The sequence below is a fragment of the Camelina sativa genome, chromosome 16 (genome assembly GCF_000633955.1).
Source record: "Camelina sativa cultivar DH55 chromosome 16, Cs, whole genome shotgun sequence".
In the NCBI taxonomy this organism is placed as follows: domain Eukaryota; kingdom Viridiplantae; phylum Streptophyta; class Magnoliopsida; order Brassicales; family Brassicaceae; genus Camelina; species Camelina sativa.
Genome location: NC_025700.1, coordinates 5773443 through 5786412, shown reverse-complemented (window position 1 = coordinate 5786412; position 12970 = coordinate 5773443). Strand labels below are relative to the sequence as shown.

The following is a 12970-nucleotide window of genomic DNA, read 5'->3' as shown; positions in this document are numbered from 1 at the left end:
ACGGTTAGGCGCAGCGAAGTCCGGCTGGGACGCTCAGCTTCCCAGAGTCTTGTGGGCCACTCGAACCACACCGCGTGGGAGCACGGGTGAGACCGCCTTCTCCCTAGCTTATGGAATTGAAGCTGTTGTACCGGCAAAAATCTCTGTAGGCAGTATCCGTCGAGTCGTCTCCCCCGAAAACGAGGCTATAAACAACGAGGCATTGCTCGATAGCCTCACCATTATCGATGAAAAGAGAGAGCAAGCCCTGATGCGAGCTCAAAATTATCAGAACTCTATAGCCCGCTTCTATAACTCCAAAGTACGACCCCAGAATTTCATTATCGGAGACCGCATACTACGCAAATTCTTCGATCACAAGAAAGAGAAGAACACAGGAAGTGACGGAAAGGTCCCTACAAGGTCACTGAGATCGTTCGCAACAGAGTGTATCGCCTTGTTGACGAAAGTGACGGAAAGGCCGAGCCCCGACCTTGGAACATCATGAACTTAAAGAAGTACTTCCAGTAGGTACAGATAATAATCGAACTACGACTGGCTTGATCCCCTTACAGGGTACGTAGGCAACTCGACTTCCTGAGTGCAGCCCCTATCATTTTCCTATTCCCTCTTAAACAATCGCATAAGTATAGCAAAAGAAACGGTAATAACAATAAGCAGCTACTCCCGACAGAGTTAAAACCCCTCATTACAACCTATACTACGTCAATAACAGTTACATTACTCAATTACAAATGACCACCTCGATTGCATCAGATCGAGTAAAATAGCCCCTGGCACTTCACGCGAATCTGAAGACGATCTCGCTACTCTAAAAACTTCTCACACATCATCTCTCAAATCGAGAACCCAACCGCATTACACTAAATATATATCATACCACCGTTTAATAACTTTACGCAAAGTTAGCATCATCTTGCAGCCCGACTTGATTCACTCTAGGTACCCCGAGCACTTCCGCGCTCGACGACTAATTCATTTTTAGCTCATCACATATGCCGGTTAAATCCATTTTTTGTGTTATCAACGCATCTTGCGAACAGACATCAAAGGTAAAAGGATTTAAAAGCCTTCCCAGGCTACTTAAGTCAAGTCTTGGACAAAAGCCTCCCGAGCAAACCAAATCAAAAGCAAACCAAAAAAGAGAGTAAACATACGAAGAAACACAGTCCGGTCAAGCATCCTCTTCCCCCGTGCCCGCCTCCAGATCAGGTGTACCCTTGGCATTGCTCCTGTGTTCGTCAAAACCGCGAGGAACCCCGGTCCCCGTGTCAATCTCCATCGGGGCGATTGAATCCTCTGACACCTGAGGGAGGTCGAGTTTGCTCACGGAGAAGTCCGAAACTGCCAGAGAGTCAGAACGGATGGTAACCGCCGCCTTCTGACTCTCCAGGGTCTTGAGCTCATCTTCCACCGTGATCTTACCTTCACTGATCTGTTTGATCATAAGCAGGTTGGACTCTATCTCCGCGAGATCTCCGTCGACTTTGGATTTCTGCTTCTTCAGCTCCCACTTGCTCTTCACGGAGTCTAGGATCGACCGGTAGTCTTGCGACATCCTCATCTTTGCCTCGTAGACCACCTTCCGGGTCGTCTCAGCATGCAACCGCCCCGCCTCCGCCGATTTCTCCTTTAGCCACCTGTTCTCCTTCAGGAGGAGGTCGCGATCTCCCGCGGCCTTCGCTTGAGCGACCTTAGCCGAAGCGAGCTCAGCCTCAACTTCCACCAACTTCTCCTGGGAAGCCCTTAGGGAGGCGATCTCGTGGTCGAGGGAATCGACCTTGCCAGCGGAAACAGCCTCCCTTTCCTGGGAAGCTTCAGGGCAGTCGTTATCTCGAGCTCGGCTGATTGGAGGACATCCTTCAGCCTTCGCTCATAGAGGGCGACCAGCTTGTTAGTAGCGACCAGCCTTCGCTCATAAAAGGGGGGGGAATATGGGTCAGAACATAATCTCCCCTAGAACATAATCTCCCCTAGCAAGAAATCTGGTGTATAAACCAACAAGTCGTTTAGCGGGTTTACCTGCGCCTGGGAGGCCATAGCGTTAATGTACGCCTCGCCTCCCTCTCCGTGAGATCCTTCACCAAAGGAACCTGACATCAGGCAGTCTTAAGGTGTCTGAACAAGGTGGCCATGCCTAGGTGGTCGTCCACTGCGGGAGAGTCGCGGGAATGGGAGAAACGCTAGTGGAAGGGACGGCTCGTCGATGATCCGTTTCCATACGCGGCCTGCTCTCCTCCCGGATGTTCGTTCTGGTCACCCACAAGGCGGCTTTCCCTGCTCTCGCGGTTTTGGTCCTTGCTAGTTCGCGGGCCCTCTGCGCGAGCTCTCTTCTGGGGAGGCGCCGGCTCGCTGGGAGTAGACCTCGAGCTGACTAGCATCACCTCCCGAGGTGGGGCAGAAGATCCAGCCGGGGTGGCCACGGCTTGGTTTACTTCCTCACTTCCCGTTTGTACGGGTTCAGGGCGAGCGGCTTGAAAAGCGGAAGCCAGAGCGGCGTCCACATCCCCTGCGCGAACTCGGCGGGAGGGCTGGGCTTGCTCCCTCAATTCGCGGAGTGTTGGCTTCCTGGTCATAGCGAGTAGAGGGGTTGAGGAGGACGACGAGCTCGATATGCGAGGATGGGTTGGAGTACTTGTAAAGATTGCGCATCGATTAAAATTCGAGACAGTACAAAATAGAAACAAAAGGAATAAATGTCGTTAACCCTAAAGTCAGCAAATACTTTATTGCATGCGAAGTCATCATACCTTGGCGAGCAGGGAGATGCTCGAATCTGTTCCTTCTTGGACGATCGGCGGGAATTGGTTGGCTCGGGACCCCCGGGGGAACGGCAGGAACAAGAGCTTGAATCACTGGGGCGTTGAGTGCTGTAATGATGCAGGCTCGTGAGAACAAACTCCACCGTATTTCGCCTCCTCGTAGTCTCTCAGTCAGTGCCTGGACCGCATGAGTATTTAGGTGATCTCCGGAGTCTGCGATATGAAACTTTTCAGAGTTAGTTGTCATTAAAAGGCATCATAGTTAAGACAATAAACACAGTTCAACGAAGCGGCCATGGGTCATTCTGACCGACGCAAACGGCCCATTGAGTAGGCAGGCGGGCGAAGTTGAAATCTCCCACCGACGCCGGAGAGACGCGGAAGTAGAAATACTTCTCTCTCCACCGGTCATCTTTGCCAGGGATCGCCTGGATGATTTCTCGGTCCTGGCGGCGGCATGTGTAGAGCGTCCCGGGAAAACCCGAGTTATGTTTGATCTGACACAACCGGAGGATATCGTCGACTCCAAGTTCGAGTCCAACTTCACGACCCCTTGTGTAGAGTCCGATCACGTGTCGAACGAAGTTCGGACACATCTGGGGAAACGCTATTCGAAGACGTTGGAGAATCCGGAGGATGATCCCGGGAATGGGGAATACCAACCCGCATTGTTCAAAGTATGTTGTGTATGCACAACAGTAACCCGGGGGAACGGTCTCCGGGGTATAAGGGTCTCCGGGAGGAAGCATCATCTCGACGTTCGGAGGAACGCCGTGTTTCTGGCGGAGATCCGCGAGGTGCTTATCGGAAGTGATTGCGGGAAGATGGTTTCAACCTTGATGTGTTACGACCTTGTTAATGAGTAAATTTGAAATAAAGCTTTATGTAATGATTCAAGATAGTCAAAATACAAAATCAAACAAAGATGATAGTAAAAAGTAAAAACATAATTTTAAATCTTGAAAAAATCTTTTAAATATCTATATTAATAATTGTGGAATATTATGTGAATAGTTCAAATATTCTAATTAACATTAATATATATATTTAATTCTTTTTGGTTATATAGATAGTAGAAAAAATTAATTGTAAAGTTGTTTTGATATGGATATAAGCAATGACATAAATCATAATCTTTGAAAATGAGGACTTATTATAAAATGGGCTTAAAAATGTTACTAGTATAGCCTATATTTAACATGCAGTATACTGCAGGACAAATTATTTATACCTAAAAAAAGATTTAAAATATATTTTATTCTTAATTTTGATGGTTTTGTTTAGTGTTTAAGATTGTATAACTATATTTTAATTATTAATTCTGTAATTTAACCCAAAGTATACAGCATAACTATTTGCTTTTACATAATATTAATTTAAATCTAATCAGATATGTCTATTTTTTTAGTATTGTTAATGTTACAGCTTCATCTATTTTTTGTGTTTTTAAAAAGTATTTGACTATTACCATTCCAGTTAATTTTATTAATATTTTATTCTTGGTTTGATTTGTTATTTTATTATAGTCAAAGTGACAGGATAATGTCGTAAAAAGATTTAAAAAATGAAAAAGATTCTAAAATCAAAGCTATATATAATATATATATATATATATATCTGTATAATCAAATTAAATAAATGAGAACCGTTGTATAGCTAACACGAATGTCATGGATACAAGGCAAAAGAGGATGTGTCTCGCAAAATTTATTGAAGAAGACTATACAGTATTTACATAGGGAAAAAACCCTAAAAAACTGCCATCTATTTTTTTTGGATGTTTAATACATCGTTTTTTTATTGGAAGAAAAATACCTCGTTTATTTAAATTTACCATAAAAATATTCGTTTATATAAGTGTTAGTAGATTCATATTTACGGGTTAACGGACGACAACAATTAATACAACTAATTGTGAAAAAATTCATATATATTACTTAGAAACATGGGGTCAAAATTTAACTCTGTCAGATGATTCTGTCACGCTTATAAACGTCCTCGTTAACCCGTAAATATAAATCTACTAACACTTATATAAACGAATATTTTTTATGGCAAATTTAAATAAACGAGGTATTTTTCTTCCAATAAAAAGACACGAAGTATTAAACATCCAAAAAAAAATAGATGGCGGTTTTGTCGGATTTTTCCCCTATTTACATAATTATTTATGTTCCACCAAAACAGGAAAACAAAATCCATATAAAATAAATAACTAAAAACAGAGAGCAATAATAAAGAAATTAAACAATAAATAAATGTAATAAAATTAACGGATTTTAAATTTACATGTTAACAATTTTGCCCGTGTTGTAACACCGGTTACTATCTACTTGTTAATGTTAAAATATCATTAAATCGGTGCTACACCGCTAAATCATCATTACATCATTAACCAAAATATTTGTTTTTTTAGGAATAAGCATGCCACACTTAGATCGATTTTACCAAATCTAAACTAGTTTTCTTCAATAACCGAATTAGCCAAATTTAACCAGAAATTGAATTTATCCAAAAATAACCGGAAACCAGGATTTACAGAAAGTAAACAAAAAATCGGTTAATTTTGTTTGAATATTAACCGAGAACCAAACCGAAATTTATGTGATTGATTTCGATGACCTTCAAGTTTACTTTGGTTAACCAATAAGCAATAACCAAAAAAACCAAACCGAATAGCCATGCCTGCTGAAATCCTTATTGCGTAATCATGTGAATCAGATACGTGGGACAGATGACATAGCGTGGTTTATATGGTTCTTGTTAGTTACAGAGGTTCATATATTTATTATATTTTCATGGTAAAAAAATCTATATTCTCTCAGTCTCAGTTATATACACATTACTGTCTGTCTGTATGATAATATAAAAGACTTTACAACCCCAGTCTTGAGAGACCAAGCTGTGAAACAGACGTGGTTGGAACCGGCTTGGTCAATAAATCCTCTAGCTGCATTGATTTGATCTCGAACCGGGTTGGGAAAATTACTTTGTCGTAGGATCTCAGTTCATCAAAGTAATCTAGTTGCAGATCCAATGAGTTCACCAGGTACTTAAGCTCGGTTGTTCTGCAGCAGCTAGAACCACAGCAGTAGCTTCGAGGCAGTAATGTTTGTACCTTTCATGGGAGAGTCTCCGCGAGATCAATTTGCAGGACTTGCCAGCTTCTTTGTAAAGAGAAGCATTGGCTCCTCCTTTAGTGATGGCTTTTTCGTTCTAAACAAAATATTACAACAGCTTTAAGTCAGAGATGGAAATTACAACTGAGGTAAAGAGTGAAATTAGTTAAAGCTTAGAAGAGTACGAGGTATTAACTTTGAGCCTGAAGCTCTTCTTCATAGTTTGAGTGAGAGTACTGAGAATAACATTTCTCGGTGATGATGATAGTTTGCGGAAATGATCCAAAACTTTTTTTAGAAGAGCAACACTATTCTGAATCAGAATCTGAAGTCTCTAACCATTTAACTTACATGATGCAAACGACTAATGACAAGAAACTAAACGAAACCGAAGAACGCAAACACATCCTAATCATCACAGATTCATGTCTAACGAACAAATACAGGTTCTGAATCTTTAAAACATCGAGAGATTAAAAAAGAGTGAAGAAGATGAAAACCTGCTGTTTAAGGTCATTAGGATCAGCACCTTTGTCCTTCATATCAGCAGTCTTACTCTTAGCAGCTTCTCTCTCAACCTCTTTCTCATAAGAGTGAAGCTCTTCCACAATCCTTTTTACAAGTTGTTGTTGTTATCTTCACGTTTCTTACCGTTGCCATTTGATTCTGCGTGAATGCAAATCACAAAGATTACGGTTGTTGTTTCTACTTCACCAGCAAACAACTCAGAGACGCAACGATTCCTTTGTTTAAAATTGGTGTGTAAAAATTAAACGCAACCAAAGGCCACTATGTTATATAGAAATTACTGATTTATTGATTGGATTTGAAATCGTCAAGTTCTATACAAAACTCACACAGCAAAATCTCGATATTACTACGAGAATCAGTCACATTTACTCAATTACTCTTCACTTAAAAAAAAAATATATATATATATATGAAATAGAATCAACGCACAAGCAATACGACGTCGTACTGTCAAAATAAATAAAAAATGAAAAAAACCGACGACGTCGTATTGCTTTTATGACAACCAAATTTGAATCTAATCTACAACACCATTACTATTTTATGTGTTCTTTAATTTTTTTTTTTAACTTGTTCGAACCCTTCTTATTATTATTATTAGGCTACAATCCAATCCGTTAACATATATACACTATCAGTTGTTCTTTTTATCAGCATATATATAATAATTAAAAACCTATGTTTGATGTAAAATAAAATTTTAGAATAAATATAATTACTATTATAATAATTATTTTGATATATTTATTTTCTTAATATATGCTAGATGTTATCGACTAAAGAGCAAAAAAAAATATTCCGACAATAATGTATTACGAACTATTTCAATCCATGATATCCTCGTAAAGAATTTATTCATGATAAAGTTGGTAAATAATTAATAATTTTTTTAATAATGAATAAGAATATTGCAAATGCAAAAGAGTATTTGATATTTGAGGGCTTTTGTCAACCATGACACAGTGGTTGTCGCAATCTGAGAGATGTCCAATATTTTGAACGAGATATACCCAATAGTCATCTGTTTCTATGGTAATGAGTTTGACAAAAACTTTGCTTATCTCCGATTGAGCGTTGGACATGTGATTTACACTATCTGATCATCTTCTCTAAAGATAAAGTAAAAGAACAAAAAAAAGCAAATCAACTAAGATTATTTGGAGATACCATTAGATAAAAACGTATTATGAGAAATTGTGGATCTTATATCACATGTCGTGCAAGAATTAATAAGATTAATTTAAATTTCAATTTAATGTTTAATTCATAATATTTGTGTTGTGATGTTATACTTTTTATTTTACAACTAATATTTGGTGGGCTATTTGTGATGTGATGTAGGGATATAGCTTATGAGTTTGCCTACTTACACGAATTGGAAGTAAGTTATGAAGACTTAAACCTAAAAAATGTACAAATTAATTATACGTAAGGTAATACTTTGATTGCAAAGCTTTCAAATATGGGGAACAACAAGCGTATCTCTCATAAGTCACCCAACTAAATTCTTTTTTCTTGTGGTGTTTGCTTGATTTCTATATCAATTGATAGGTTGAATAATTTTTGAAAACAAAATTAACCATAAGAGCAGAACAACATTGTGGTCTAAGTTGATAATGAAAATGAATTCTAAGTTCATTCATAAATGTCTAAATGCGAAGGAATATTTTTTGGTTGAACCTGTGACTATGCTAATGAAATGAGTTTCAAAACACTCTTTAAATACCCATCCACTCTATTAGATATTTCATTGATCGATATAATATTAACATTGTGTAGTTAAATATCTTTAATGTAGTGTAATATGAAAACTTTATAGTATTAAATTTTTCTTTTGTTAAACATATCAAATTACATCTTAAATGTATTCAGTTTGTAATAAGCTATATATATGGTTTATTCATATAGCAAATTCTTCTTTCGTCGTTTTTTTGCTCATATAACAATATCTAAGTGGTGAAAAAATTTAAAACAAATATTATGGTACGTGTATGATAGACAGGATAAGTTAAGCATTCTTGAACATTGCATGACATGATCTTCTCAGGTCATTGGCAGGATCCTTGATGCCTCTGCTTCTCCAGATTGTTCTTTAATAACAAAATGGCATTTTGTACTTGCGCTATTGCATTTTAGCTGTTGATTTACTTATATATATTATTGTAAAATGTGTTGTCTATTTATTAACTTAAGGTTTTAATAAGTAACTTTCGGTATCACTGCATGTGTTGGAACAATGGAACTTGGAAGTTCTTGTTTGTATTGAACATGAGAGAAATTTTGTTAGCCAGCTTCAAAGCAGAGATTTCATACGGTCTTGCCATCGAGGCATTAGTAATATCTCATACCAGGTATCTTTTTTCTTGTGAATTTCTGATTGTGGTCATTGCTATGAGAGTACATATTGTGGAAGTTCTTTAGTATCTCATATTGATCAAGGATGTGAGATCAGTCACAAGTAATCTCCTGTCTGTATGACTGTCCGGACGACTGTCCGTACCAATCACTAATGGGCTATAATCCGTATAAGAATGTGGTGGAACAAAGGCCCTATAATTATAGAGACACATTGGAATAGAAGGATCTAGATGATGGTGATTTCAGGGTGTCATAGAGAGAAGTCACATGTTGTCTTGGTGAACGAGCTCAACTAGTCAAACAATACAACACAAGTCGCTCTCAATATAAACGTTCTGTAACAAGTCCATGTTCTGTCTCTTTCATTCTTAATGTCTAGCAACGGCTACATGTGTAGTAGCAGTCTCTATATATGGCTTGTAATTTACATTTGAGATAATCTAATCTTAGTATTCTATTATGTTCTTTGTTTACTTTCTTTCTCTGCAATTCTACTTCCGCAATTCTAACATGGTATCAGAGCATGTTTTTCGATTCTTGATTCTCTAAACCTACTCTTTATGTACTTGCTATTCTACTTGTTCACTCAGTATAATTTCTCTCCTACCCTGTTTCTACTACAATCTCTACGGTTAGAACTCCGTTCAAAGAGTCATACTACTTGAACATGGAAAACTCAAAACCACTTGTGTTACCAACTGTTCTTAAGGGAGGAAACTATCTCATGTGGTCAAGGACCACCAAAACCGCACTATGTGGCCGCGGACTTTGGAGCCATATTGAAGGAACAAGAGCCCCAAAGAAAGTCACCAAAGAAGATGGTAGAGAAACTACCAAAGAAGACAAGAAGAGTCTAAGCTCGAAGAAGAAGTCAAATGGTTTCAAGAAGACCAGACTGTACTCTCCATACTCCAAAACTCTCTTGAGGTTCCCATTCTCGAAGCTTACTCATAATGTGAAACGGCTAGAGAATTATGGGAGACACTGAAGAATGTATTTGGCAACATATCCAATCTTACTCGAGTCTTTGATGTTAAGAAAGCTATCAATGACCTAACTCAAGAGGATATGCAATTCAACAAGCACTTTGGAAAGTTTAGGTCTCTATGGGCAGAATTTGAGATGCTCAGACCAAACACCATGGATCTTGCGGTTCTTAATGAGAGAAGGGAACAAGATAAGGTCTTTGCTCTCCTCCTAACTCTCAATCGGACCTTTAATGACCTCATTAAGCATATCCTTCGGGCAGACAAACTACCTAGTCTCGACGATGTCTGCTCACACATTCAGAAGGAACAAGGCTCACTCGGTTTGTTTATGGGAAAAGGTGAACTTTCAATGGCAAACAAAGGAACCTATCGACCTGATGAGAGAAGATCAAAGGGAGGATGTGAACACTGCAAGCGTAAGAACCACACCAAAGATAAGTGTTGGTTTTTGCATCCTCATCTAAGACCCAATGTGATCAACAAGGAGCCTATAGCTAACATAACCAGAGTTAAAGATGAACAAAGTGACGCGGGTGCATCAAGGAATGGAGAAGGAATGGTGTCAGGAGATTATGTGAAGAAATCAGACTTGGAAGCCTTCTTCAAATCTCTAGCTGCCAACCAAGACTCTGGTAAAACCTTCTTCACTCCTAGTTCAAATAGGTCTCTTGTTGTTGACTCTGGTGCATCACACCACATGATTAGTAACTCGAACCTACTTGACAATATAAAATCGGCTAGAGGTAACGTTATAATAGCTAATGGTGATAATATTCCGGTTCAAGGAATTGGTAGTTTAAGGTTATTTGATAAAGAATCAAAAGCTTTCTACATGCCTAGGTTCACTTCCAATCTTCTCTCTGTTAAAAGGGCAACAACTGATCTAAACTGTTATGCAATATTTGGGCCTAATGATGTTCAATTTCAGGATATTGAGTCTGGAAAATTACTTGGAGAAGGTGGTACCAAAGATGACCTTTACATTCTTGATGACCCCTCACCAAGTGCTTCCAAATCTATCTTTGCTAGTTGTTTAAATGTTTCTTTTAACGCTATGTGGCACGCTAGATTAGGCCATCCTCACTCTCGAGCTCTTGAGTTAATGCTTCCTAATGTTTTGTTTGATCATTCTAGATGTGAAGCCTGTATTCTCGGTAAACATTGTAAAACTGTTTTTTCTAAGTCTACTACTATCTATGAAAAATGCTTTGATCTTGTTCATTCAGATGTGTGGACATCACCTTGCATATCTAGGGAAAATAACAAATACTTTGTGACGTTTATTGATGAGAAATCCAAATATACTTGGATTACTTTGCTTCCATCAAAATATTGTGTGATTGATGCATTCATAAACTTTCAAAATTATGTATCTAACCAATTTAACTCTAAGATCAAAGTATTTAGAACATATAATGGAGGCTAATATACAAGTACTCTGTTCAAAGAACACCTATCCAAACACGACATTGTGCACCAAACAAGTTGTCCGTACACTCTGCAACAAAATGGAGTTGCAGAGAGGAAGAACAAGCACTTAATGGAGGTCGCACGCTCAATGATGTTTCACACTAATGTTCCTAAAAGATATTGGGGAGATGCAGTGATGACAACATGCTATCTCATCAACCAAATCTCAACAAAAGTGTTAGGCGATGTGTCACCGTTCGAGGTATTAAATACGGTAAAACCACCTATTGATCACCTAAAAGTATTCGGTTGTGTTTGCTTTGTGTTTATACCAAGAGAACTGCGAAACAAATTGGATGCTAAGAGCACCAAGTGCATGTTCCTTGGCTACTCAACTACGCAGAAGGGATACAAATGCTTTGATCCTGCCAACAACCGTATATTTGTTTCAAGGGATGTTAAGTTTCTGGAAAACCAAGGCTACTTTGAGAGAAGGGACTGGAGTGATTTGGAAAACTTGGCAAAACCAACTAATAGATCGGCTAGTCTCAAGTTTCTTCTTGATCATCTTAGAGCTCAGTCAAGAACTGAAACATTACTGCAGATACAAGGCGATATAGCTCCTGAAAACGTAGAGGAAACCTTGACAGAGACTCACCAACTGCAGCTCTGCTCGACTTAACGGTCAGTGAGTCAGAGGGGGAGAATATGAATCCACCAGTACCAACAGAAGAGGTGGATACGACTCACCAACCATTAAGACGTTGTGCTCGTACGAGACTACCTATGTCCACTTGGAGAGATAAAGATTTTTACTATAACAACCAAGCCGTTGCTCATCCAATCCAAGCAGTATGTTCACTCGCACGACTACCAGCTGATCATCAAGCATTCGTTAACAAAATAGAGGAACATAGCATCCCAAACACTTACGAGGAAGCTAAAGAAAGCAAAGAATGGTTAAATGCAGTAGACGATGAAGTGGGAGCCATGAAACGCAACCATACATGGGACGAAGCTGATCTTCCACCAGGAAAGAGGACAGTAAGCTCTAAATGGGTTTTCACCATCAAATATCTGAGCAATGGAGATATTGAAAGATATAAGGCTCGACTTGTGGCACGTGGGTTCACACAAACATATGGGCAAGACTACAAGGAAACATTTGCACCAGTAGCCAAACTCCACACTGTAAGAGTTGTGTTATCTCTAGCTACGAATCTATCTTGGGAGCTATGGCAGATGGATGTCAAGAATGCCTTCTTACAAGGAGAACTAGAAGAAGAGGTCTACATGACACCTCCACCAGGTCTTGAAGGCACCATCGCTCCTGGCAAGGTGTTACGACTGAGAAAAGCTATATATGGTCTCAAGCAATCACCTAGAGCTTGGTATCACAAGCTAAGCACTACACTCTTAAATCATGGATTTAAGAAGTCTCACATGGATAATACTCTGTTTACTCTCCAAAGCGTCGAAGGTATTGTTGTTGTTCTTATTTATGTTGATGATTTAATCATCTCTAGAAACAACAAAGAAGGTATTAAGGAGGTTAAGAATCATCTTAAATCTGTTTTTGATATAAAAGACCTTGGAGAACTTAAATATTTCCTTTGAATTGAAGTATGTAGATCTCTGGAGGGTCTATTTCTATCACAAAGAAAGTATACCCTTGACTTGTTATATGAGACAGGAAAACTAGGAGGTAAGCCGGTAGACAGACCACTACCTGATGGATACCAAGTTGAACGAAAGGATGAGAGGAAAGATCCACCATATGAAGATCCCTCTCGCTACCGAC

The 12970-nt window shown here is 38.9% G+C and overlaps 2 protein-coding genes across 2 annotated transcripts; one reads left to right on the top strand and one right to left on the bottom strand.

The window, feature by feature from the left end:
* Positions 1175 to 3514, bottom strand: LOC109129446 (uncharacterized protein At3g60930, chloroplastic-like). The gene is made up of 5 exons (XM_019237696.1): positions 3073 to 3514; positions 2726 to 2975; positions 2198 to 2634; positions 2023 to 2093; positions 1175 to 1867 (listed from the first exon to the last, which is right to left on the bottom strand). Exons 1-5 carry the CDS (start codon positions 3512 to 3514, stop codon positions 1175 to 1177), a joined length of 1893 nt encoding a protein of 630 aa, XP_019093241.1.
* On the top strand, positions 9438 to 11851 carry LOC104753406. The gene is made up of 3 exons (XM_010475665.1): positions 9438 to 9667; positions 9739 to 10913; positions 11280 to 11851. The coding sequence occupies exons 1-3, from the start codon at positions 9438 to 9440 to the stop codon at positions 11849 to 11851; spliced, it is 1977 nt and encodes a 658-aa protein (XP_010473967.1).

Excerpts from the sequence above, each read along its gene's own strand:
- LOC109129446 (XM_019237696.1), bottom strand. The coding sequence starts at position 3,514 with ATGATGCTTCCTCCCGGAGACCCTTATACCCCGGAGACCGTTCCCCCG. Across the intron at positions 2,635-2,725 it reads ATGACTTCGCATGCAATAAA|TACTCCAACCCATCCTCGCA; the intron begins GTATTTGCTGAC and ends AATCTTTACAAG. Across the intron at positions 2,094-2,197 it reads AAACGGATCATCGACGAGCC|GTTCCTTTGGTGAAGGATCT; the intron begins GTCCCTTCCACT and ends GCCTGATGTCAG.
- LOC104753406 (XM_010475665.1), top strand. The coding sequence starts at position 9,438 with ATGGAAAACTCAAAACCACTTGTGTTACCAACTGTTCTTAAGGGAGGA. Across the intron at positions 9,668-9,738 it reads GGTTTCAAGAAGACCAGACT|AGAATTATGGGAGACACTGA; the intron begins GTACTCTCCATA and ends TGAAACGGCTAG. Across the intron at positions 10,914-11,279 it reads ATGTGAAGCCTGTATTCTCG|AGAGGAAGAACAAGCACTTA; the intron begins GTAAACATTGTA and ends ATGGAGTTGCAG.